The sequence below is a fragment of the Pelodiscus sinensis genome, chromosome 2 (genome assembly GCF_049634645.1).
Source record: "Pelodiscus sinensis isolate JC-2024 chromosome 2, ASM4963464v1, whole genome shotgun sequence".
NCBI classification, from domain to species: domain Eukaryota; kingdom Metazoa; phylum Chordata; order Testudines; family Trionychidae; genus Pelodiscus; species Pelodiscus sinensis.
In genome coordinates, this window is record NC_134712.1 from 9306962 (window position 1) to 9334005 (window position 27044).

The window sequence follows — 27044 nt, forward strand, 5'->3', positions numbered from 1 at the left end:
CATAGAGTGGCATACTGGGTAGCTGGGGGGGGGGGGGGGGTCCTCTGCCAGTAAGTTTATGCAGGAGACAGTCTGAGGAGGGTGCTTACAACGGCACATAGCCTCTCTGGGATTATTATGAGCAAATATCTCCAAAGGCAGTCTAGCTGAGCACCGTGTTTGAGGTCAGGAAGGTGTTTTCAGTGAGATTCGCAGAGACCCTGGCCAGTTTTGCCTTCATCTGCAGCATGGGGCGCAGTTCACTTGCTGGTTTGGATTAAAGAGTGCAATCTCTGAAAGACTTTACCTCAAGATTTGAGGACTTCAGCACCTCAGCCAAAGGCTTGGGGCCTACTCCAGGAGTGGGTAGCAGAGGCACTGCACCCTGCAATGTGCAGGTGGCCAGACTACATGATTATGCCATTGCCTTCAGGCCTTAAAGTCCACGAGTAAATCTCATGGCTATCGTGAGAACACAGGAGTAGGAAATGTTTTCCCAAGGGAAGCGGTGTCATTCCTATTGCCTGAGTCGCTTAAAACCTGACTGGACCAGCTTGCTGCGGTACTGCAGGCAGTCTCGTGTGGGCCCAGATGAACAGCTGGAGTATTTACATCTCCCTCTGGTATAACACATTGAGGCCACTTTCTGCACTATGTTTGTGTTGACTATGACTCAAATGGCACAGCTATAGGTGTGGAGTTTTCTTTTGTAAAGTATTGGCTCAACGGCATCAGGTCCAGTCATTTGAAGGAATTTGGGCACAGTCATATTTAAAAAAACAAAACAACCTACCGTGTCTCATTCGTATTTACTCCCAAAAGCCAGTCTTGGAGATAAATCATTTCCTTCTCGGCTTCTCTGTGAAACAACATCTATCAGGATTACATTAAGTTTGCTCTGGCTAGAATGTGTCCCTGGACAGGTTCTGCCTTGTGAGTGAGTAGCGGTTGCCTGAGATTCACTTGTTTCTTGCATCACGACCAGATCTGGAGTTCATCTTGCAGGTAGGGTCGTTAGTGATTTAAGAAGCTGCCTGTGCAAAGCTGGTCATTCTGTTCTACTTGTGAGGACAGCCCCCTTCCCGTCCCTCCCCATCTCCCCGCAGCAGCTCACTTCTGGCCTGTGTCCTCTTTTTTTTTTTTTAAATGGAGATTAATGAAATAAAGGCCACTATTGTGTGTGGTTAAAATCGGCATTTGGGAGCAGAACGTCCTGTGCCTAGTTGAAGATTCCTCCTTTCACACTCAAGATGGAATGTCAGTGGGTTGGATAAAACATTTTTTTTCTTTTTTTGCAGGGTCTTGCCGGGTCTCCTGGTGTCGCTGGCCCTCCCGGACCTCCAGGTGCTCCAGTAAGGGAACTTGCTTAAGATTTGTTTGATTGTTTCCAAGGGGATAGAAATAACATTTTGAAGTAACTAAGTTGCAGGACTATTCCCATCAATGGGAGCTTTGCCATTAACTTCAATGAGATCGGGCCTTTAGCTAGGACACATTCATGTTCGCATCTCCTTGTTGGGAGCCATTGGTTGACTTCATGTGATGGTGCCTCTTCACATACTCCTGGGGGAATTCTGTGCCACTGCACATGTGTAGAAGTGCGTCCCCCACAGAGTCTCCTTGCTTCCCCTTCCTTGCAGAAAAATGGCTTCTGAGGGGAACAAAGAGCAGGAGCATCAGGGCTCTCCCACCCCTTCCCAGCAGTGTGGGTGCCTGTATTCAGGCACCCAGAGGAGCTGTAAGTCAGGATGGGAGGAAGGGACTGGGGATGCCATAGCCCACCAGAGCTGTCACTCCCAGCTGGATCGGTGGTAAGGGAAGAGGGACTGTGGAGACAGAGTTCACCCTCTTTCTCTCCTGCATGGAGCAGTCAGGGCTTGATCAGATCAACCCTCAGAAACCTTCCCTGGCTGCAGAAAGCTTCCCATCGTGGAAAGGGCTTGATAGGGGGTAAGAGTCTGGAGGTTGGGGGGTAAAGCTTAGCAATCGGGGATTGGGTGTAGGAGAGTGCAGAGGCACAGGGGTTGAGGAGACAGTGGGTGCAGCTCCCCATATATTACCTCCTGTTCCCCAGGGGTCACTGCATAGGGAGCTGCTCCCACTATCTGTCCAGCCCCCATGCATCTGGACTACCCTGCACCTTTCCCTGAGTCTCAGACCCTCTTGCACCTGGAAACCCCCATCTTGCCCCTCCACCCCCAGTGGGAGCCCCCTGCACCCAAGCCCCCTGAACTCCACCCCAGCAAGCTGCATGTTTTGCATTGGGAGACCCTCATATCAGGATCCCCACCTCTCTGAGCCCTAACCAGGTGTACCCTGATCCCAACCCCATAAAGCCCCACTTCCCCAGCAGCGCCCTGCTAACCCCTAGCCACCTTTACCTGGTCTCCTCTGCGGAGTGCCATTTCCCCTGCACTTAGAACCCTCGAAAAGCCTTTTTGTATCCAGATTTCTCCCCCAACCCCCAGATTGTGCCGCATAGAAACCTAATACTCTTCAGGGCGTTCTGCACCAAAAATTAAACATTCTGGGTAAAAAATATTTAACATTTAAAATTCTGTAGTAAAGATCTGCATAATGGTATTTGTCAAAATAACACAGTAACAACATAATTGTAATATTTTCAATTATTTTGGTAAATTTATTTCAAAATATTTGCCAGCAAATAATTAAAAATGGTGTGATTATATTGTGTTACTTTGACAAATATGCAGATTTTTAAAATATTGTACACAGAATTTTCATTTTTTGGCACAGAATTCCCTCAGAAGTAAACTAACTGTTACAACTATTCCCAGCTCCTAAGGTAGAAGCTGGCCTTTGTAAGTGAGCACATTGTGCTTATCTATTTGAGCAGAAGTCAGTAAGCTGCAATATCAGAAAGTGTGTAAATGTCATTGTGTTGCAAAGGCCTAAATGCTGAACATAGCTCCCTGTTGTGGTTTCATTTCTAGGGATTGCCTGGAGAAATTGGTGTTTCTGGTAAAACTGGACCACCAGGACCAGCGGTAAGTTTAGAACTGCTGTTTTCATTTCCATCATCTCTGATTGTGCATATTTAAGGCCAGGTCTACACTAGCTTGGCTTAAGGTAAGCAACTCCAGCTACATAGAATACCTAGCTGGAGTCGACTTACCTTAAACTGAGCTTGGTGGCATCTCCACAGTGGGAAGCCAGTGGCAGCAAATGCTCTGATCAGCTTCTCTTGCTCCTCACAAAAGCAGGAGTACTGGATGCTGGCCAGAGCACTCTCTGAGTTTGATTTAGTTAGTCTTAACTAGACTTGCTTAATCAAACTCCAGAAGATTGACCATGGCAGCAGCGATCTTCCCTTTAGTGTAGACAAGGCCTGACTTCTACCCTCTTTATGGTAGCTTGTCCACAAAAACAGTTAATGAGTCTTCTACAGGTAACCACTTGGACAATTCCTTTTCATGCACTAGAGACTTATGCATTCAGCAAGAGAAATCATGGATTCAAACCCTTCTGCTGGCTAATTCAAGAATCTGTCTTACATATGCTTTGGGATTTTAGTACAAGAATAATAGAATCATAAGGTTGGAAGAGACCTCAGGACAGGGGTGGCCAACCCATGGCTCATGAGTCGCATGCGGCTCTTCTCTCCCAAAAGTGCGGCTCATGTGCCCCTCCCCCAATGGCCCCCGGCTACCCTCCCGCCCCCAGTCCCTCCCCTGGCCTCCAGCTCCCCTGTGCTCACCAAGGCGGCAATTCAAAATGGCACCGAAGATGGCGGCTGTTGATGGGAGCCTGATATGGCCAAAAAGCCTAAGCTTGTTTCCTAAAGGAGCAGCGTCCTTTTTTTAAAATAATTTTTGCTTGACAATTCTAGTGCGGCTCTTCGTATTTTTTCCACCACTGTTTTGGCTCTCTTTGTTAAGTGGGTTAGCCACCCCTGCCTCAGGAGGTCATCAAGTCCAACCCTCTGCCCAAAACAAGACATCATCCCAGCCAGGGCTTTGTCAAGCCGGGACTTAAAAACCTCTAGGGATGAGAGATTGCATTCAGGCAATAATTGTTTTTAAAATTATTATTATTATTATATTTTATTACTGCCTTCAAATTATTGCAAAATTCATTTCCTTAAAAAGCTAGAAACTTCCTAAATTAGCATCTGAATTGAAGCAAAAGCTCTATTTTAGAACAGCAAATTAATTTCCATGGTGTGTTTAATGTCAAGGCAGATCAATTAGGATCAATTAGGTAGCCCCACAAACTGTAAGGTTCTTATAGTGGCAAGATTTAAGACTAGATTCTTTCCTATATTACCAGTACATTAGAGAAATCTTTTTCATGATGATCCCGCTAACTGATACTTCCACACAGATGCAATAGAGTATACATTTAATAAATTGCTGATGCTCAAAGAAAGACACAGACTATTTTATTTTTGGAAGCAGAAGAGAGTAGAAACCGCTGAGTAAAGATACCACCTCTAAACTTATTTAAGAATTAGTCTATTTATAGTCTGTAAAGTGTTTGCTGTTCTTTCTTTGTAGCAATAGTGACATCCAGTGGCCATTTACCAAGACTGGTTTATTGGATAGGAGCTGCATTATTCGTCTAGGGAACATGTTTATTACATGATGTTTCCCTGTGATCCAGATGGAAAATAGAACAGAAATGTGAAAACTCAGCAAAGAATCAATGGGGCTGATTCTGCTGTCCTTAAAACCAGCATAAACGAGAGCACAGTGAGGTCATATGTGCCTGTATCTCATAGCGGCTGGGTGCTAACTGTGTCCAGGTTTACAATGGTCTGAACATAAGTGAACTCCTGCAGCTGATAATTTTCTCTTGTTTAGGGATTGCCTGGCAAGGATGGATTAAATGGTCTTCCTGGGCTTCTGGGCCAAAAGGCAAGTGGCACGGGCTATGTCAATTTTTACACTAGTTACCTCCTGACCTTGCTCTGCAGACAGCATGTTTGACTCCTCCATGCTAAATGTTTGTCCATTCCACTTCATGGAGCCATTGGGCACAGCTTCAGGGCAAATGAGCTGAAGTTATTGTATTGAATTTGGTATAGCCAGCCCTTGTGAGGCTGATGCAGCACTTTGTTAGGTATAGTTACAATCCTGCCAGATGCCACAGCTCTTTTCACAGGGCACAATTTATTATTCAAACACCTAAAGCTCATGAGTAACAACCAAAAATATGGGCCGCGGTTACCCCAGGTTTTTCTTTCGCCTGTCCCAGCTACTGGAAAGAGAACGCACCCTTCCTTTCCAAGCCCTGCCCCAGATATTGTACCCTCTCAGAGGGGCTAAGTGCAACAGGAACACAATACAATAAATTCTGTTCAAAATGATAGATGTCAAAGCCACGCACTCTTCCCTACTTGGCTATCCAGGTGGAGAATTAGCACGTGTCTTGACTTAGAAGGGGAAGCGTCAGTAAGTATTGATGGTTACATTAAGGAAAAGGGCTCTCTGTAAGGCTTTAAGCAACTATCTTCTCCACTCGTGTTAGGTGGTGGCAGTATGAATGTTGAAGCCTTAGAGCAGATTTGGAATGCTGGTGGCAGGTGCTACATCTCTTCTGCCTGAAGCTGCTGGCCTGCATCAAAGGATTAGAAAACCTGCCTTGCAGTGATAGATTCAAGGAGCTTCATCTATTTAGCTTAACGAAGAGAAGGTTAAGGGATTAGTCACTGTCTACAAGTACAGGAACAGCTATTTAATAACGTGCTCTTCAGTTAGCAGAGAAGGCACAACACAATCCATTTGCTGGAAGTTGAAGCTACACAAATTCAGAATGGAAATAAGGAGTGAACTTTTGATGATGAGCTGTTCTTACACAATGGATTGAGGCTGTTCAGAGAAGGAACTTGGCTCCATGTTATTCCAGAGTGAAATCGAGTCAGCTTTGGGATTGTGTGCACACATTTTTCAAGAGCAGGGACAGCATCTCGGGAAACAAACAAAGCATGCATACACACCCATGGAGTCCCTGGAGATCCACCCGAAGCCCTTGTCTTCACGTTTACTGCACCTCTGGAGAATTGTTCTTTGAATCTCCATTTGTGTTCTTTACAGGGAGAACAAGGAGAGAGGGGACAGGACGGTTTTCCTGGGCAAGCTGGTCCCAAGGTAAGGAAGTCCAAGTCCCGGAGCTCTCTGTAAGCATGAATCGAATCAGCCAGAGATGGATTCTGATTGTGTTGATGCCACGGTGCTCAGGAGTAGCTCTGCTGTGATTGGTAGGCTTGCATTTGTGTAACACCACTGTAAGGGAAAGGAGAAGCACGTCCTTCTCTCCTGCACACTGATGATTTCGTCACAATGTACCATTGGAAATAGAGATGGAACCAAAGTAGAACTCAAGGCCTGATGCTCACATGTGACATTTTGGTAGGTTTGCTTCAGCATATTGGATCCTGGCTGCTTCCTGTGGTTTTGGAACTTAACCCATGTAGCTGGGCCCATTTCTAGATCTGGGCCAGAGAGGGAGGGAGGAACGCCTGTGACATATCTATTTTGTGTATGTGACAGGGAATGTAGCATAGTGATTATAAGAGGCTATATTTTTCCTGCTGGGCAGGGGGCTGGACCCGATGACCTCCTGAGGTCTCTTCCAGCCCTAGGATCATATGATTCTACTTCCCTGTAATACCAAAGCTGTGTTTTTGTCTTCCCAGGGCGATGCAGGAGATCACGGTCTAGCTGGTGAGAAGGTGAGCAGGCAAAACTGAGCAAAACAAGGCCACCGGCCAGAGCATTGTGAAGGAACCAGAGATGGGAATACATCCTTCCGTTAGTAATTAGATAAAATGAGATTGATTTGACCCTAGCAGCAGACTCACGGACTGGCACTGGTAGCAGACGGTAGGGCCACACTGTGGACACAGGGTGCTGGCTTCAAAGGGAGCCAGAAGCAGATCCTCCAGACTTTCATCATATTCCCCTGCAGCTGGATCTTTCTGCATCCCAGTGTGCCCTTAGCAAGAGCAGCAGCCAGAACCAGGGAGCCTGAGGAGAGGGACAGGGTAGGACTCTGGCTGCAGCAACTCTTAGTGGTGGGAAGTGTGCTGCAAGGCAGGGGATCTTGGAGCAGCCCAGCTGAGCCCCAGATGTAGAAAGGACAGAATCCGGCTGGCCAGAGGATGTGCTGATTCAGGGAATCCTGGATGGAACTTAGTACTGTCAGAAATCTTGGGGCAGTGGGGTGGGTACCCAGCAGCTGCCCTCCCACCACCTTGGGTGACTGTATCTAGAAGTGCAAAGCATCACGGGCCAAAGGAAAGATTAAAAGAACTCAGCTCAGGGCCAACCAAGGGGAATGTGATAACTGGCTGCAGGCACCGATCGCTGGAAACACTAAGGAGGGGCAATTATTTGGTGAGACACATGGGTATGGGGTAGGATGGCTTCTGTAGGCCTGGCCCAACTCTCATTGAAGTGAATGGGATTTTTCCCCCATTACTCTAATTGAAGTGAGATTGTGGTTGATGAAGCAGTGGAACAGTCTGCCACTGGAGGACATGGGAACCTAGTGCAGGTCACTGAAATCTAGACTGAGCCATGCCTGAGCACTGACTATCAGGGACAATCCACAATTTATTGGGGTGGGAAAAAGGGACTAGACATCTGGCCTGGGGGGGTCCCTTACATATGTACCTCTTCTTACTCTGCGGGGGAGAAAGCTATGGGATGGAAGGACAATCCCATACACCAGTTGTCACAGCACAAATCCTGCTTCCTAGTATAAGGAGATCCAGCATATTTCTAGCACAATTTCCTCTCTGATTATTTCATTATTCCCCAAAGTTCAACAACAATCCAGGCAGCGAAGTTTCCTGGGCAGACTGCACATGTTCTTGCTCTCTTACAGGGTGAAACAGGCCTTCCTGGTCCTCCAGGGTTACCTGGGAAGAAGGGAGAGAAGGGAGATCTGGTGAGTGACTTTGAGGCGTTGCTTAGTTTGACTGGGGCCATTGTCAGTTCCTCTCGCTGGGTGTGATCTTTGTGGTGAAGAGCTGAACAGCCCCTGGAAAGCACATCGGCTCCCCTCCATTAACACACAGATAGCCAGTGAGCTCACAAGCTAGGGGCCAATCGGTCAATATATGTTCAGGATTGACACAGGTCATGGCTGATTTCATAATGGTTGTGAGGAAGTAGCAGCAATGCACTATAAAGAGAAAATGCATCAGGATTTTCAAAAGCATCTAAGTGATTTAGGAACATAAGTCCCACTGAAAAATTCAATGGGATTTGGGTTTCTGTCACTTTGGTGCTTTAAAAATCTAGCCCATAGTGTTTACAGGTGGTTATGTATATAGAGCTTGAGCCAATCTCCAATGAAATCAATGGGCATCCTGGCATTGGCTTCACTGGGTGTTGGAGCCCATATGCATATGCATTGCCATTCATATTGGCTGTGTCTAGACTGCATCCTTTTTCCGTAAAAGGGATGCAAATTAGACACATCGCAATTGCAAATGAAGCGGGGATTTAAATTCCCCCCGCTTCATTTGCATAAACATAGCTGCCGCTTTTTTCCGGCTCGGAGCTTTGCCAGAAAAAAGCGCCAGTCTAGACGGGGATCTTTCAGAAAATAAAGCCTTTTCCAAAAGATCCCTTATTCCTCTTAAAATAAGCCAGGCTGGCTAGACTGGCCACTTTTTCCGGAAAAGCAACTGCTTTTCCCTCAGCCAGCCAGTCACCCTCTGTCTTCTTTCTTTGAGCTCTGCCCTGCAACTAACTGCTACAGTGCTTTGCAGTTCCTTTTGTAGGCCTTCCTGGCTCTTGATTGGCTGGTTCCTCCACAGCCACTCTTGACTCCTGGAGGACTTTTATATGGCCTTTTGGGGGCAGGATGTGGCAGGATCACAGGCCCTTCATCAGGGGGCCTCTGGGCCTAGTCCACCCTGTCACAGTGTCACTCAGACTATGTTTACCCTGCAGTTCTTTTTCAGAAAAAGGTACGCAAATTGCGAACTTTAATTTGTGTACTTTTTTCCAATTTTTTTTCAGAAGAGGTTTTTCCCCACATTTGGCCCGTCTACACAGGGCCAAATGTGTAGCCTCAGCGTGGTTGATCATGCTACTGCCTCTTCTGTTCCCAACAGAAAAATAATGTTAAATTATGTTTTCTTCAAGAGTTTCAAGTAACATCATTTTTATTTGCAAATTGAATTAGGGTTCTCAATCTCTTTTCCATAAATGGACGTGCAAACTGTTAGCTATGGAAAATAGTGCTTGTTTCTTTTTGTGAACTAATCTCAAGATGTTACTCGTTGGTTTAACTGCTAGTGCTGCAGTTAAACCAACTCCATAAGATCAAACAACAGTAAAAAAGTACCATGGCATTGTGGTCATGGTGCAGTAGGTATGGGTGTTTCCGGTAAAATCAGAGTGTTTTGTCTGTTCCTAGGGTGAAAAAGGAAGAGATGGACTCCCTGGATTCAAAGGTGAAAGAGGTGAAAAGGTGAGTCACAGAAAGCAGCAGACACTTATACCAAAAAGAAAGAAGAACAAAGGATTGAGGGTAAAGCATAGTACCGCAGAAATAGGCAAGCTACAGTGTCAGTGGAACAATGGAAATCATAGAATCATAGAATAATAGGACTGGAAGGGACCTCGAGAGGTCATCGAGTCCAGCCCCCAGCCCTCAAAAGTAGCCTGGACAGACATCTATTAAGAAAACATAAGAACATAAGATCGACTATAACAGGTATTGCCAATGGTTCATTAAGCCCCGTATCCTGTCTTCTGACAGTGGCCAATGCCAGCTACCCTTGAGGGAATAAACAGAACAGGTAATCATCAAATGATCCATCCCTTGTTGCCCATTCCCAGCGTTTGGTAAACAGACTAGGGATAGCATCCCTGCTCGTCCTGGCTAATCGTCATCAAAGGACCTATCTTCTATGAATTTATCTAGTTTTTTTTTAATGTTGGCCTTCACAACGGGTACATCTAGACTGCAAGCTTCTTTCAAAAGTGTTCACACTTCAAAAGCACATAAAAAGTGATCTTCTTTTTCGAAAGAAGCTTGCACATGCTTGCACGCTCATTGGACATTCTCTCGCATGTAAGCTGTGATTACTCTGGGCAGAATAGCCACCATAGCACCTGTGCTTTTTTTCCTTTTCTTTAAAAAAAAAAAAAAAAACCACCCTCTTCTGCGTCCACACAAGCCTTTTTCTGAAAGAGCTCTTTCAGAAAAGGAGTTCTTGCTCGTAGAATGAGGTTTACCAGTGTCGGAAAACCCCCTCCATTCTTTCGATTTTCTTTCAAAAGAATGTGATTTCACTGTGGACACAGGTGAAGTTTTTTCAGAAAAACGGACATTTTTCTGAAAAAAAACTTGTAATCTAAATGCACCCAACATCCTCTGGCAAGGAGTTTCACAGGCTCACTGAGCGTTGTGTGAAGAAATACTTCCTTTCGTTTGTTTATACTTGCTGCCTATTAGTTTCATTTTGTGACCCCAAGTTCTTGTGTTATGAGGAGTAAATAGCACTTCCTTATTTACTTTCTCTACACCAGTTATATTTTAGAGATCTCTGTCATATCCCTCTTAGTCACCTCATTTCTAACCTGAGAAGTTCCAGTCTTATTAATCTTTTCTCATACAGAAGCCATTCCATGCCCCAAATCATTTTTGTTGCCCTTTTCTGAACTTTTTATAATTCCAGTATTTTTTTCTGAGATGAGACAACCACATCTGCATGCAGCAGTCAAGATGTGAGCATACCATGGATTTATACAGAGTCAATATATTTTCTGTTTTATAATCTATCTATTTCTTAATGATTCCCAACATTTTCTTTGCTTTTTTGACTGCTGCTGCACAGTGAGTGGATGTTTTCAGAGAGCTATCCACAATGACTCCAAGATCTGTCTCTTGAGTGGTAACAGCTAATTTAGTCATCATGGGTATGTCTACACTACCCCCCTAGTTCGAACTAGGGGGGTAATGTATGCATACCGAACTTGCTAATGAAGCCCGGGATTTGAATTTCCCGGGCTTCATTAGCATAAAGCCGGCGCCGCCATTTTTAAAAGCCAGCTAGTGCGAACCCCGTGCCGCGCGGCTACACGCGGCATGGGCTAGATAGTTCGAACTAGCTAGCCATTCCGAACTATCTGTACACCTCGTTCCATGAGGCGTACAGATAGTTCGGAATGGCTAGCTAGTTCGAACTATCTAGCCCGTGCCGCGTGTAGCCGCGCGGCACGGGGTTCGCACTAGCCGGCTTTTAAAAATGGCGGCGCCGGCTTTATGCTAATGAAGCCCGGGAAATTCAAATCCCGGGCTTCATTAGCAAGTTCGGTATGCATACATTACCCCACTAGTTCGAACTAGTGGGGTAGTGTAGACATACCCCATGTTATATGCAGGGCTCGACAAATTATACAGTCTACTCGCCCGTGGTGAGTAGATTGTAACCCGGAAGAGCTGGGTTCCGGCGATCCGCGCATGCGCAGAATGATCGGTTCGGCAAGCCCTGGTTATATGTATACCTGGGATTATGTTTTCCAGTGTGAATTTCTTTGCATTTATCAGCATTAGATTTCATCTGCTTTTTTGTTGCCCAGTCACCTGGTTTTGAGAAATCTTTTAATAATACTTTGCAGTCTGCCTGAGACTTAACTAGCTTGAGTAGTATGGCATCATCTGTAGGCCTGGCCAAAGGGTTTGCAGGGCCCAAGGCAGGGTGGGGGAAGCGGGGCCCCTGGGCCGGCCGGAAGATGGTGAATACTCAGCAGTGCGGGATCCAAGGTATTTGCCTTGCTCGCCTTGCCCTAGAGCTGGGCCTAATCATCTGCACAGTTTTCTACTTCACTGCTTACCCCTTTTCCCACATGATTTATAATTATGTTGAATAGGATTGGTCCCAGAACAGGCCCCTGAGGGATACCACTATTTACCTGTCTCCATTCTGAAAACTGACCATTTAGTCCTACCCTTTGTTTCCTATATTCTAACCAGTTACCAATCCATGAGAGGACCTTCCCTCTTATCCCATGCCAGTTTACGTTGCTTAAGAGCCTTTGGTGAGGTTTTCTGGAACTCTAAATACATTATATCTCATTTGTCCACATGCTTCTTGACCCCCCACACCCACCCCAAGGAATTCTAATAGATTGGTGAGACATGATTTCCTTTTACAGAAACCATGCTGACTCTTCCATAACAAATTATGTTCATCTATGTGTGTGACAATTCTGGTCTTTACTCTAGTTTCAGTCAGTTTTCCTGGTACTGAGTCAGATTCACTGGCCTGTGATTGCCAGGATAATCTCCGGAGCCTTTTTTAAAACTTGGCATCACGTTAGCTGTCTTCCAGCCATATGGTATAGAAGATGAGTTAAAGGATAGGTTACAAACCACAGATGATAGTTCCACAGTTTCACATTTGAGTTCCTTTAGAACTCTTGTGTGAATGCCATCTGGTCTTGGTGAGTTATTACTGTTTAATTTATCAATTTGTTCCAAAGTCTCTTCTAATGACGCCTCCATTTGGGATAGTTCCTCAGATCTGTGACCTAAGAAGCCTGGCTCAGGTTTGGGACTATCCCTCATATCCTCAGTGGTGAAGCCTGATCAAATAATTATTTTAGTTTCTCTGCAATGGTCTTATCATGCTTGAATGCTCCTTTTGCATCTCAATGATCCAGTGACCCCCAGTGGTTGGTTAGCAGGCCTCCTGCTTCTGATGTACTTAAAAAGTTGCTATTGCTTTTTGAGTCTTTGGCTAGCTCTTCTTCAAATTCTTTTTTGGCCTTTCCTAATTGTATTTTTACACATCACTTGCCAGAATGTATGCTCCTTTCTGTTTTCCTCACTTGTATTTAACGTCACACTTTTTAAATGACGCTTTTTTGCCTCTCACTGCTTCTTTTACATTATTGCTTAGCCACGGTGGCACTTTTTTGTTCTCTTTTTATGTTTTGATATTTTGGGGTATACCATTTGGGCTCGTCTACATTGGCCCCTTTTCCGGAAGGGGCATGGTAATTTTTGAAATCGCAATAGGGAAATGCGCGGGGGATTTAAATATCCCCCGTGGCATTTAAATAAAAATGTCCGCCGCTTTTTTCCGGCTTTTAGAAAAGCCGGAAAAGAGCATCTACACTGGCCCCGATCCTCCGGAAAAAAAGCCCTTTTCCGGAGGATCTTATTCCTACTTTGACTTCAAGGTAGGAATAAGATCCTCTGGAAAAGGGCTTTTTTTCCAGAGGATCGGGGCCAGTGTAGACGCTCTTTTCCGGCTTTTCTAAAAGCCGGAAAAAAGCGGCGGACATTTTTATTTAAATGCCGCGGGGGATATTTAAATCCCCCGCGCATTTCCCTATTGCGATTTCAAAAATTACCATGCCCTTTCCGGAAAAGGGGCCAATGTAGACGTAGCCTTTAAGTTGAGCCTCTGTTAAGGTGTCTTTAGAAAATCTCTGTGCGACTTTCAGAGATTTCACTTAGGGCACTGTACTTTTTAATTTCTTTTTAACTAACCTCGTTTTTTGTGGGTAGTTCCCTTTTCTGAAATTAAATGCTACAGTGTTGGACTGCTGTGGTGATTTTCTTGCCTCCAGGATGTTAAATTTAATTATATATGGTCACTATTCCTAAGTGGTCCAGCTATATTCACCTCTTGGACCAGATCCTGTGTTCCCTTGGAACTAAATCAAGAATTGTGCCTCCCTTTGTGCATTCTAGAACCAGCTGCTCGAAGCAGTCATTTTCAGATATCAAGAAACTTTATTTCTGCATCCTGTCCTGAAATGACATGTATCTAGTCATCATGGGGATAGTCAAAATCCCGCATTATTATTGAGGTTTTATTTTTATAACCTCTCTAATCTCCCTGAGCATTTCACAGTCACTATCACCATCCAGGTCAGGTGGTCAGTAATATATCCCTGCTGCTGTAATCTTACTATTAGAGCATGGAGTTATGATTCATAGAGATACTATGGAGCAGTTTGGTTCATTTAAGATTTTTATTTCATTTGATTCTATGCTTTCCTTCACACATAATGCAACCTTCCCCCCCAGCAGGGAAGGTGAAGTGTATGGACCCATGGTGCCTGGACTTTAAGAATATTCCTGGCACAGTAGCCTAGCTACAGCAAATTTCAGGGCTGGGTCTCCCCCCGGCTCTGCCTTCTGCCCCACGCGCCTGTCTCACAGCATCCTGTGGCCCTGCCCGCTTCTGGGTCATTTTAAAGGGCCCGGCAGAGCCCCCCTCCACAACCACCAGCAGCGTGGAGCTAGAACTGCTTCTTGCCTGCTCACTCTCTGTGTGGCTGCCAGCACATTTTTGTGGCCCCTTAGGGAGGTCTCCATGCGCTGGCCCTACCCTGAGCTTCCCTGTGGCCAGTAGGAGCTGTGGGGGAGGTGCCGGTGGGCAGCAGCACACAGAAACCCCTTGTCCCATGCCTAAGAGCTGCTGCCCAGGTACCAGGTAAGCACCACATCCATTCTCCTGCTCCTTGTCCCCCCCCACTCTCCCTCATGCCTCCCCCCCCCCCACTCCCTTCCCTATCCTAGAGCCTGCACTCAGCACCCAAACTCACTCCCAGAGCCCAGCCTCTCACCCCTTCAGCCCCCAAAATAGTGCATGGACACCCCCAGTCCCCTGGGATAAAAGGGGAAGCCAACTGACATTTTTCATGTGTTAAACTGCACAACAACGAGAGAGAAAATTTTGGCCAAGGACATTGGGGTAAAATCCATCTGTCAGCAAAAGAGTCCTGGGATCTATAGTATCCATTCTAAGCTGACAGGACCTCCTTTGTGTAGGTCTCATCTGGTACAGCCACATCTTGCAGCTGCAATGTTGCAGAATCGTAGTTGTGTTGTGTTTTAGTTTGTTGCCATCCTATTCCTTACATATGCCTCCTCACCCTTGCTTCTTTAGGGCGACGTGGGCCCTGCTGGTCCCCCAGGTTTACCCGGAACAGTAAGTAATACTGCATCCATCCCATGCGCTAATGCAGAGATGGTGTACAGACAAATAGGTGGCAGTTTCATTTTCTGCACAAACCTCCTAAACTCAGTTCTCCCAGGTTTCTCATTCCTTTACCAGGAACTATTTATTTCACACTTGTATAACTCCGTTAGCTTCACTGGAGCTAGACCATGGATGCAATTGGTCCAATAATTCTTAAGAGGTTGGTGTGTTCGTATCTCTCTGATGCATTGCTCCCTCATACAATAGCATCAGTTTCACAGAGTTTCTGCATCTCTTCCTATCAGTGGCATGTATAATAGATGTACGAGCTGGGGCAAGAGTGTGTGTTTGTGCCTACTCAGAGGTGGAGAAAGAGTTTACAAGTTGCAGGTTTATTGCATGGATCATACAGGATTCTTTTAAACCAAGCAAGGTGTTTCAGTCCAGGATTTCCTGGTGGTTTCCCAAAGAAACTAGTTTATTTTCAACATGGTTCAATGGAAAACTGAGCAGATCTTGCAGAGAGCATGCCACTTGAGTTTTACCATGCCCATAGAAATAGCAGGTGGAATCCTAGACTGGGTTGCACTGCATTACCAATATAGATTTAAGGCATTCCTTTGGCTCAGGGGAATCCCAATCCAGTGCCCATCTACCCTCCAGTCCTTTATGAGAGAAGCTCCAGTTGATAAACCATATTGTGCTTGTGGCCTAGGAGACCTGCAGAGTCCAGGGACCCATTGTGAAACAAATGGAATTAGTTTGAGTTCAACATAGGACCCGACGAATCACCAAATTGAAACTTGTCCGCTTCCCGCACCCCTCCTGGAAATAGGAAAGCACCTGTCAGTTTCAGAGGAAGGTGCCCTTACTTATACTGGCCCTGAATTTGGTCCAAAGGGGGAATTTTAATTATGCTAGAGATGGGATCAAGAGTAAAAGTTAGATCCAGATTCCAAAACTGTTTGAATCTGGGATTTTGGTTGCCTTCATTATTACCATAGGGCTCGTTTGAAAACTCGGGATTCATATTTCAAATACCCCAACAGCGTTCAGGCATGTTTGGGATCCTTTCTTTCTGAAGATCGCTAGATTAGATGAAAGGACCTGCCAGCTAAGAGAGAGGGATGATTGACCTTTTAGGAAAATCACTTTGAAGGACGACTTTTGTGAATGTGTTTGTACTAACTTTATTTAATTTTTTGATTTTTCTTTCCAGACAACCTTGTTTACTCCACGCCCTCAGATTCCTGTAAGTAAAGTTGTCTAATAAAACCAGCCTCTTAGATAGATAAAATCATCTTGGGTTTTTACATGTAATTTAAAGGCATTGTGCAAAAGAACTCAGCTGGTGTCTGGCTCCAAGCAATATCACCATTTTGTGGCCAGTCACCATGAAAATGCCACCGTTGTCCCAGTAATCACAACATCCCCAGTAATTGGTTGGGATGCAGGTGTATTCTGTCCCAGCCCAACAAGATGGTGAGAGCTCTCAGAGGTGCAGAGGTACAGGACTGGGACATAGGAATGCAGGGTGATAATTTTTGGAGACCAGTAGAGCCTAGGGCGATTTGAACAAACAACACAGAGCACAGCTGGTTGGTCACAGGGGTGATATTTGAAAACAAAACAAACAAAAACAAAAATGGTAGAGCTCAGCATGACAGATTCGTAGGTTTTATTTCACTTTATCTCTGTTCTCCATGGTCTTGCAACTTATTTATATCTGCACAATGCAAGTGACACATGCTATCAGAGCAGAATGATGGGATTTTGTCTGTGCTTTGTGTCATGGGCTCAGTCACAGAGACTGTCACTTGAGGTGCTGAAATCCCACTGAGCCAACCTACCTGCCCTCCTAGGTTCCCCTCAACTCTGGTCTGCTGAACCAGGACCTCCAACCTCCTCCATCAATGACACGGAGATGGGAGTCACAGCCCACTGCAGTGTAATAGTGACACTGAGATCAGATCAACTCTGAGAAGGCTCAGTTAAAGGACTCACTTCAGCACCCAGATGCACAGCTTCAATGGGAGCTGAACCCCAGATAAATCCATCCTGCTCCGTATAAAGTTTGTTACATAGTAAGCTCATGTTTGCCCTCTTTCTCAGGGTAAAGAGAGATTTGCAGACTCCTTGTCTCTCCTCTCAGTAAAAATTACTTTATACAGGGCTTATTAATAAACAAAAGTGTTTTTATTGATAGGATTTAAATGGTCATAAGAGACAGCAGACAGAACAATGTGAGTTACTAAATAAAATAAAACAGACCACACCACTAACTATTACAACTAAGAAACAGGTTACATGGACAATCCCACCTTTGGTTATTCTGATAAGCTTCTTTCTCAGACTGGACAGCTTCCTAGTCTGGGCTTAATCCTCTCCTCTCTTCAGTCTTAGATGTTTCCAGCAGCCATTCTGGGTGCTACTCCGGAGTGTCTTGACATCTGGCAGCTGCCCCTATTATTTGGCTTCCTACATTTATAGAGATTTTGACAAAGGCGAGAATCCTTTGTGTTCAGTTTAAATTTTTTCTCATTTTCAGTGGAAAAGTACAGCGTCCAAGGTGGGGCCCAGTGTTAGGTGATATGGCCGCCTTTTGGAAGGATACACAATAGCCCTTTCTCCCTTGCTTACAGGAAAAACAAGTCCATTTACAAGTCATTGTTTTCTTACCAATTAATAATAAAAACCCTCGAGTACTCTTAGTGGCATTTCCTTAGCATAACTACTTCAATAACACAGGTTTATACTCCATATTTCTAACCCCAAATGCAGGAATGATACGTGCACACAAATGGGATAATCCTATTCAGTAGATTACAAGCTTTCCAATGATACCACCTTTCAAATAAAGCATAGTCCAGTTATGTCATAGTCATATTTATACAAGTGTTTTCATAAAGCCCTATGGAATACCCAGTAACACTTTTGTACAGGTGTAAATACAAGGTCTCAGTGTTCTGCTGTTGCGGTGTATTGCCCTCACTTTGTGCAGATGTAAATAACTGCATCAGCTGCAATGCAGTGGAGAATTAAATGCGTAGAGTCAGTGGCAGAGAGTTCTGGGTCTAGTTTCCTGATCTGTAAAATGACAACAATGGCATTTAATTTAGGGGAAATCAGCAAATATAATTCCAGGATTCCAGGTATCCACAACAGAGATAGGGAAGGTGTAGGTAGAGTTAGCTTCACTTTGCATATTCACAGACTAAAAAGCTCAGAAAAGTTATGACATGTTTGCAGAGGGGTGTAATTCAATGATGAGTGACTGCTATATGTCTCCTTTGTGGATTGGCATATGAGTTGTTATAGTCCTTAGGTACAGAATTTTAGCTTGAGATCATGCTTTTAGCTCCAGAGGTTGCTGGTTCAAACTCTGCGGTGTCAGCCAAGAGGTTGGCCATCACTGGGGCCGTGCTCTTAAGACAAAAGTTTCAGGAGGAAGTTAGAAAGTGCCAGGCATCCTGCAGGATACTTCCTGCTGCCTCTCTCACAGTGATGGGGAACCAGGGATTACGGGATCTCAGCAGCAACAGTCCTCTCTTTACTCATTCATTGTTCCCTATTAGTTAAATACGTTTACCTTAAAGCTGGTCAATCATCAATGGAATGCCGTGACTAGGACAAATGGGTTTGGGTCTATATCGAGCCATAAGGGCTGAGTTGTTCCTTTAGGACACATTGCTGTCTTTGGGACCTGTGCAGAATGACATTATAATAGGACAGCTCTCAGTGGGGCAGCCGTGTTAGTCTGTAGCTGCATAAACAGAGAGGAGTCCTGTGGCACCTTAGGGCATGTCTACACTGCAGCGTTATTTCGAAATAACCAAGTGCACTTCTACACAGCAAGCCCATTATGTTCAAATAACTTGGAAAGGACAGGCTTTTTATTCCAAATTCTGTAACCCTCATTTCACAAGGAGTAAGAGAAGTCAGAGGAAGTGTTCTTCCTTCAACTTCCTGCACTGTAGAGAGCACCTAAAGCTGAGTTAAGCTAATATGATTTCAGCTATTCAATTAATCATAGAATCATAGAATAATGGGACTGGAAGGGACCTCGAGAGGTCATCGAGTGCAGCCCCCCGCCCTCAAGGCAGGACCAAGCTCCGTCTACACCATCCCTGACAGATGTCTATCTAACCTGTTTTTAAATATCTCCAGAGAGGGAGATTCCACCACCTCCCTTAGCAATTTATTCCAATATTTGACCACCCTGACAGTTAGGAATTTTTTCCTAATGTCCAATCTAAACCTCCCTTGCTGCACTTTAAGCCCATTACTCCTTGCCCTGTCTTCAGAAACCAAGAGGAACAAATTTTCGCCTTCCTCCTTGTGACACCCTTTTAGATATTTGAAAACCGCTATCATGTCCCCCCTTAATCTTCTTTTTTCCAAACTAAACAAGCCCACTTCATGAAGCCTGGCTTCATAGGTCATGTTCTCTAAACCTTTAATCATTCTTGTCGCTCTTCTCTGTACCCTTTCCAATTTCTCCACATCTTTCTTGAAATGTGGCGCCCAGAACTGGACACAGTACTCCAGCTGAGGCCTGCTGGTGAAGCTGTAGGTGAAGCTGTAGGTGAAGCTGTGTAGCTCAATTCGACTTTAGTCCACAATGTAGACGTACCCCTAAAGACTATACAGATTTATTTGGGCATAAGCTTCCTTGGGTACAAACACGCTTCATCAGATGCATTGCTTCATAAGCATCTGATGAAGTGGGTCTTACTCATGAAGGCTTATGCCCAAATAAATCAGTTAATTTTTAAGTTGACACAGGACTCCTCATTGTATTAACAGAGGAGTAGCTCTGGAGAGAACTCCTTGTAGAAGGTGCAGTGTGCCCTGTCCCCTCTGCTCTTTGAGACATCTTGCATTCTGGGAATGCCAGTGTTGTAGTTTTGATCGTGTCCTGCATAAACCAGGAAGGCATTAGTCCTCCTTGCAGTCTTCCCCAATCTCTTGCACACTCACAAAATAGTGGGGTGCAAGCTGACCCACTCTGCTTCTTTTTCTAGTGGGGCAGAAGTTAATATAAAAAAAAAGGGAAGAAGGACAATCCAGGGAACTATAGATCTGTCAGTCTTACCTCAGTCCCTGGAAAAATCATGGAAAGGATCTTCAAGGAATCCATTTTGAGGCACTTGGAAGAGGGGAAAGTGATCAGGAATAGTCAGCATGGATTCATGAAGGGACTAATCTTATTAGCTTCTATGATGAGGTAATTGGCTCTGTGGACATGGGAAAGTCAGTGGATGTGATATACTTTAACTTTAGCAAAGCTTTTGATACGGTCTCCCACAATATTCTTGCCAGCAAGTTAAGCGGATATGGATTGGATAAATGGACTGTAAGATAGATAGAAAGCTGGCAAGAAGGTTGGTCCCAGCAGGTAGTGATCAATGGCTCGATGTCAGCTTGACAGTCGGTTTTTAGCGGCGTGCCCCAAGGATTGGTTCTAGGACCAGTTCTGTTCAAAATCTTTATTAATGACTTGCATGAGGGGATGGATTGCACCCTCAGCAAGTTTGCAGATGACACTAATCTAGGGTGAGAGGTAGATACTTTGGAGGGCAGGGATAGGGTCCAGAGTGACCTAGACAAATTGGAGGATTGGGCCAAAAGAAATCTGATGAGGTTCAGTAAGGACAAGTGTAGAGTCCTGCACTTGGGACAGAAGAATCCCAAGCATTGTTACAGACTGGGAACCAAATGGCTAAGTAGCAGTTCTGCAGAAAAGGACCTGGGGATTACAGTGGATGAGAAGCTGGATATGAATCAACAGTGTGCCCTTGTAGCCAAGAAGGCTAATGGCATATTAGAGTGCATTAGGAGGAGCATTGCCAGCAGATCCAGAGAAGTGATTATTCCCTTTATTCGGCTCTGGTGAGGCCACATCTGGAGTATTGTGTCCAGTTCTGGGCCCTCAACTACAGGAAGGATGTGGACGCATGGGAGAGGGTCCAGCGGAGGGTGACCAAAATGATTAGGGGGCTGAAGCATATGACCTATGAGGATAGGATGAGGGATTTGGGTTTGTTTAGTCTGCAGAAGAGAAGAATGAGGGGGGATTTGATATCAGCCTTCAACTTCCTGAAGGGAGGTTCCAAAGAGGCTGGAGAGAGGCTGTTCTCAGTAGTGATGGATGGCAGAACAAGGAACAATGGTTTCAAGTTACAGTGGGAGAGGTCTAGGTTGGATATTAGGAACAACTATTTCAGAAGGAGGGTGGTGAAGCACTGGAATGGGTTACCTAGGGAAGTGGTGGAATCTCCATCCCTAGGGGTTTTTATGTCTTGGCTTGACAAAGTCCTGCCTGGATTGATTTATTTGGGATTGGTCCTGCCTAGAGCAGGGGGCTGGACTTGATGACCTTCTGAGGTCTCTTCCAGCTCTATGATTCTATGAAAACAGCAAGAGGCAGTCACTAAGGGGTTAGCAATGGGGGCTGCTAGTTCCAATACAGCTGCTGGTTGCAATCCAATCCAACTATTAGTTGGAACTATCCCATCTCTGTTCATTGAGCTGTATGAAATGAGAGGGGGTTTAAGATCATGTGCCCTGGACAGGAATCCAGACCCATGTAATATGTAGTTTTGTTTGACAGCACTGACAATCTCACCAGATTGGCCATGTGTTCAGCTAATTGGGAGGGTCCATGTAGGTGATCCTGCCCTGTTCAGATTGAGGCATGTTAATTTGCCCTGCCTGTATTCTACCTATGTAGTGGCTACTGAATGACATTAGGGACAGCTTTTTAAGAATATGTTCCTAACTCCCAGTTCCTTTAAAAATCGGGCCCCAAGCCTGGAGGCTCACTTGGATGGTACTATCTTTCAACTAAAATGTAAATACAGAGGCAAAAAGGAGGCTGAAAGACTAATAATGAGCTGCCTCCTTAGACTATTGAGTGATTACTTCCTCTTGCAGCCTTAGTTTCCATGGGAATACCTGTTTATATTTACAGTTATTAAGAACATCCTTTTCTTTGACCTTGTTAAAATATGACGACACTTTGGGTATTCTCACCATGCAGAAGATTTACAAAAACGCATACTCGTTTGAAATGTTATTTCACCCAAAGTGTAGCTACCATATTTGGCTGATATAAATTTAGTAAACCAGTTTGCCATGTTTCTGTAGGCCATTAGGTGGCATCTGAGACTGTCAGAATAGGACGAGTGTTAAGTTGAGTTGAATTATTTATTGTAAATCATATTTATTGTAAGTTCAGTCTTTATTTTTTTTTGTTTGGAAAATAGTTTTCAGATAGATTGTGAATTTCACAAATCTGTTGCTAGTGGAAATGATTTGAGAAACAGATCTTGTGAACAAACTTCAAACCACAAAGAACTATATGAACTCTTTGTTTGGACTAGTCGTGGTGTTGCATGATATTGCTTCTGCTCCTCGACTGGACAACTAAAAGATTTTATACAATGATGTAACCAAAAAAGTTTGAGTGTTCTTGCCTGAAAGCATATATTCACATAGAGATTTGGAATTTCTTAAGTAGCCTGGTCCTACACCATTAGAATCATTAGTGTAGTGGACTCACACCAATAGAGGACAGTCGCTTCTCCAGTAACTGTGCCATTCACTAAAATATAGGCAAATAGCATGAATGTGACCATTGGCTTTTCAGAATCCAAAGCAAAGGTGGATTCCTGCTGTATCATATTCCACCAGCATGGAAATATGCAGACATCATAAAAAGGAAAGACCGGGTAAATGAATCCCATTAGTCAGTAACAATAGCATACAAAATAGTGTGGTGATGTTGCAGCAGGGAGGGGAAACTTTATGAACACAAGAAGAAGTTTATGGGAGAAGCTGCAAAGAGTGGCTGTTGAATCCACATCACTGGTGATACCCAAGGCTAGCCCATGCACTCCCATCTTTCAGAGATGAGTCAGGAATAATGGCATTAGCTCTGTAACTTTGTAGGGAGATGGGATAGTTCACTGGTAGAACCCTTTAAGGATACATCTACACTGTGTGTCTACTTTGGGATACCTGTAACCCTTGTTCCATGAGGGTTAAGGGATGTCTCGAAATTGTGCATTATTTCGAAATTCAGCGCTGTGTACATGTGCCAAATTTCAAAATAAGCTATTTTGAAATAGATTTGAAATAAGAGACGCAATTTGTGTAGCGCAAACTGCGAATATTATTTTGAGTTTAGGGTGCTACGTAGATGCACCACTAATCTGCGGATATTGGCTTTATATTCGTGGGTGGATGTGGTTATCTGCAGTAGGGATGTGAAGGACTAGTCAACCATCCGATAAGCAAATGATTATCGGATAGTCGACAGGCTACTTGACTAGTTGCTCTCCCCCCGCCACCCCCGCTTGCTACCTCTATCAGAAAGAGGCAGCAAAGCAGAGGGGTAGGGGACGGGTGAGGAGGGGATGCCTGGGGCAAGACCCTGGGCTTCATGTGGCGTTGCTGCTTTGAAACACTGCAGGGCCAGCTGGGGTGTCCCCAGGCTGCACAAGGCATTTCAAAGCGGCAGCTGACCCTGAGCTCCCTGCGGTGCTGCCACTTTGAAACACCATGAGGAGCACAGGGCCAGCGGGGGGACTGCAGGCCCCGTGCTCCCCACAGTGCTTTCACCTTTGATGTGTAGAAACCACCCTGGGGCTGTTGCTACACTTCAAAGGCGGAGAAGCCCTATAGACTATTGCATTGACTATTAATCCCTAATCTGCAGCTCATTTTTACAGATAAGGATGCGGAGGCAGATACAAATTTTGTATTTAGAACCCTGGAGATTTGCATATATCTTCTTTATATGCATGGTGTCATGGCTCCTTCCCCACTCTGGCACGATAAATCCAGAAGTGGGGGCCAGTAAAAGTACCCCAAAACCTTATCTACCAGGCTTTGGTATAAGACTTCCCCTCAAAATCTTAACAACCTAGATTTTGGGAATAAAATCTCCACTGCCATCACCCAAGTATTGATAAAAAAATCAGGGGAAAGATCACTTGGGAAATCTTACCCCTAAAATACAAACCAGGACACAATCATTCACCACTACCAGGTTAATAAAAAGGAAAGAGAAAGAACTTTTAATATCACCACAATATTCCTGTTGCAAGCATAATAACTAGATGGAAAAGTAACAAAATAATATATTCACGGAGGAGAAATTTACCATGGGCCAGGAACTTACAAAGGAGAGCAAAACCCATGTTTAAATTCACAAACATAAGATCCCATTTCCCAAACCATAAAACAGTAAAACTTAATGGATTTATCTAAACTTTACCCTACTTACAGAAAGTGAAGAAGGGTTTCTTGAAGAGAGACATATGTCTGTCTGTCTCAGTAGCTGGAAGGAACTGCCCCAGGACAAAGGAGGGAGAAACCAAATATTCCTTTGTCCTAGTTTGAAATTCCTACCTACATTCTTATTGGCTGCCTGCCACCTGGTTTAGGTAAGGGATATAGTTAACCCCTTAGTCCACAGGATGCTGGTTAACCCTCATGATCATGACACATGGGTATCCACATTCATGGATGTCAACACAGATATCCACTGCTCATTGATGCGGACACAGATTTTGTATTTGTGTAAGGCTCTAATCATTGACCCTGGTACCATTATTGTGGATGTTTCATTTCTGACTTATCAGGACAATAAATGTATCCGAGAGAGAATTCTCTGGCCCTTAATTTACCAAGTTGTAATATAACTTTTAAGACAGCAGATGCTATGTAAACATCCTCTCTGAGCGGCTACGTCTAGACTGCAAGCCTCTTTCGAAAGAGGCTTTTTCGAAATATACTTTTGAAAAAGCCTTTTTGGAAAAAGAGCATCTAGACTACAACCAATAGTTTCGCAAAAGCAAGCTGCTTTTTTGGAAGAGAGCACTCAGGCAGTCTGGATGCTCTCTTTCGAAAAAGCACAGTTTGCTTCGAAAGAACACGTTCGAAAAAAGGCATTATTCCTCATAAAACGAGGTTTTCCGTGGTTGAAAAAACTGCCACATTCTTTCGATTTACTTTCAAAAGAACGTGGCAGCAGTCTAGATGCAGGGCAAGTTTTTTCAAAAAAAGGCCACTTTTTTCCGGAAAAAAGTGTAGTCTAGACACACCCAGGGAGGATAACCATTTTTTAGTTGAAAATGTATTTCTACTAGGCATAGAAAAGCAGGGGGCTTTTTCACAGCTATTGTGCTGAGCTGTAGCCACTAACAACCTCTCTCCCCAAAAAAGTCTCTCTTCTGGACAGAAGGCATGAGGTTGTTCATCTTTCCAATGTGAGTCCTTTAGCTATGAGTGGCAATGGTAGCGGTTGAGCTGAAAAAGTTTCTTTCTCTCATTCATTTGGCTTTGTTCCAAAGCCTGTTTAATTGGTTGGAGGGGTCTTAACCTTAGGCCCTTTGTAAAGATAGCATTCATGGCCATACCCCTAATGGGGTGTTCTCTTTTCTGCTTTCAGGCCACAGGGTGGGCTCTAAGTTCAGTGCAGCTCATAGTCACTTCATATGAAAAATCCATTCAGCTGTGAACGTGGGATGAGAAATTCCTAATATCAGCCTCAGTATGGAAACAAGTCTAATGCCTCTGCCAAAGAACAAAGCGCTGGCTTTTTATCAGGCTAGCTGGAGAGATAACTCATTTATTTTTCATTCTTTATCCTCTCATTGTTTTGTGGCAGGGAGAAACTGGGCCGAAAGGAGAGAAAGGAGATCGAGGAGGCAGAGGGGAACCTGTAAGTGCACGACAGTATTTCTTCCAAAATAGCTTTGAGCCTCCCTTGCCCTCTAGCTAACTTAATGTGGATAGGCATCATATTCTTTTGTGGAGGGTGTTGTAAGGTCTCCTGGTGTTGGGAAGGGCGGGGGAAGAAAGCAGGAGAGAGTGTGTGTGTGTCTACGAAATGCTAAGTTTTTAACCCATTGTTCCTCTACAGTAGTGGTTGGGTGAGCTCAAGAGGAATGGGCATGTCTTCTCCCTCCTATCTGGAATGAACCCAGGCTATGGTAGCTCCCAACATACAAAATCCTTTTCTTCCCCAGAGTGGGGAAAAATGAGCCAAACCACCGTTTGCCAAGGAGAATAAATGAGTTGTTTCCTTCCTCCCCTTCCTTTGCAGGGGCCGCATGGTGTCCCTGGTGAGATGGGGCTGCCAGGACCTCCAGGACCACAGGTGAGCCACCTCAACTACACTCCTTGGACTGACAGCTATTTGCTGTCTTGGTGCACATGGTTTCACACATTCCCTGCTCCTGGATGCCGAAGGTCCGATTCCCCTCTCAGCCCTCCATTAACCTCTATGGAATTAGGTGCCCCCTGCTTAACCCCAGGGTGAAGGAGAAAAGAGTGGAGCCCTAAGTGTCTCTACATTGGTCTGCAAGCAGCAGTTCTCTCAGCCCATGTCTCTCAAGAGCTGAGGCTGCTCTGTTTCCACTTCCCCACTGGGCTAACACATCGATTGGGATTACAACGCCTTAGAAAAGGATTCCAGGGCAGGGTTCAGAGTCTCCTGGGTGTATGCGAAATGGGGACATGGTTTTAGGCTAGCTGCCACTGAAAAATTCCCGGGACGGCAAAAAACACCATTGCAAATGAGCCCTGATCACAGCTCCTGTTGACTGTCTCACCAGAAAGGGCACAGCATTACCACTCTCTTCCCTAGTCATGGTCCCGCCAGCTTAGGGCTGAAGCCAGTTTGCTAGGTAGTGTTGGAGAAAACCGCAGTGCCAGCGCTGTGCCTGGCCCGGGGATAGAAATTGACTGTTGCTTGGACTGTCAGTCTCGAGCTGCCTTAAACAAGCACTGTGGCGAACGTAACAAAAAAGGAAGAAGAAGAAGAAAGGTTTGAGGGCAGTGGCAGGCTGAGTGATGGCAAGGCAGCCAAAGCTGTAATGCTACTGAATGCTCTGCTGGTGAAGTCCACACACAGCAAATCCCACAAGAACCTTCCACCGATGGGGGGGGGGGGGCAAAGGGGACAGTTACCCTGGAGGACGGTGATTCTAGAGGGCCTGAGCCTGGGTCCTTCCCTGCATCATATGCTCCAGAGCCCAGCTCCGCCTGAGGCTCTGCCCCTTCTGGGGGCAAGAAGCCACCCCCTACATTGCCCAGGAGTCTGGAGCCCCCCCACTTCCCCCCACAC

The 27044-nt window shown here is 44.9% G+C and overlaps 1 protein-coding gene across 1 annotated transcript in view; it reads left to right on the forward strand.

The window, feature by feature from the left end:
* Positions 1–27044, forward strand: part of COL22A1 (collagen type XXII alpha 1 chain) — a 310548-nt gene that overhangs the window by 225469 nt on the left and 58035 nt on the right. The window contains exons 25-35 of the mRNA XM_075920074.1: positions 1278–1331; positions 2934–2987; positions 4803–4856; positions 6036–6089; positions 6638–6673; positions 7831–7893; positions 9376–9429; positions 14873–14914; positions 16125–16157; positions 25584–25637; positions 26022–26075. Of these exons, the coding sequence (XP_075776189.1) occupies positions 1278–1331; positions 2934–2987; positions 4803–4856; positions 6036–6089; positions 6638–6673; positions 7831–7893; positions 9376–9429; positions 14873–14914; positions 16125–16157; positions 25584–25637; positions 26022–26075 (552 nt within the window). The remainder of the gene's footprint in view (positions 1–1277; positions 1332–2933; positions 2988–4802; positions 4857–6035; positions 6090–6637; positions 6674–7830; positions 7894–9375; positions 9430–14872; positions 14915–16124; positions 16158–25583; positions 25638–26021; positions 26076–27044) is intronic.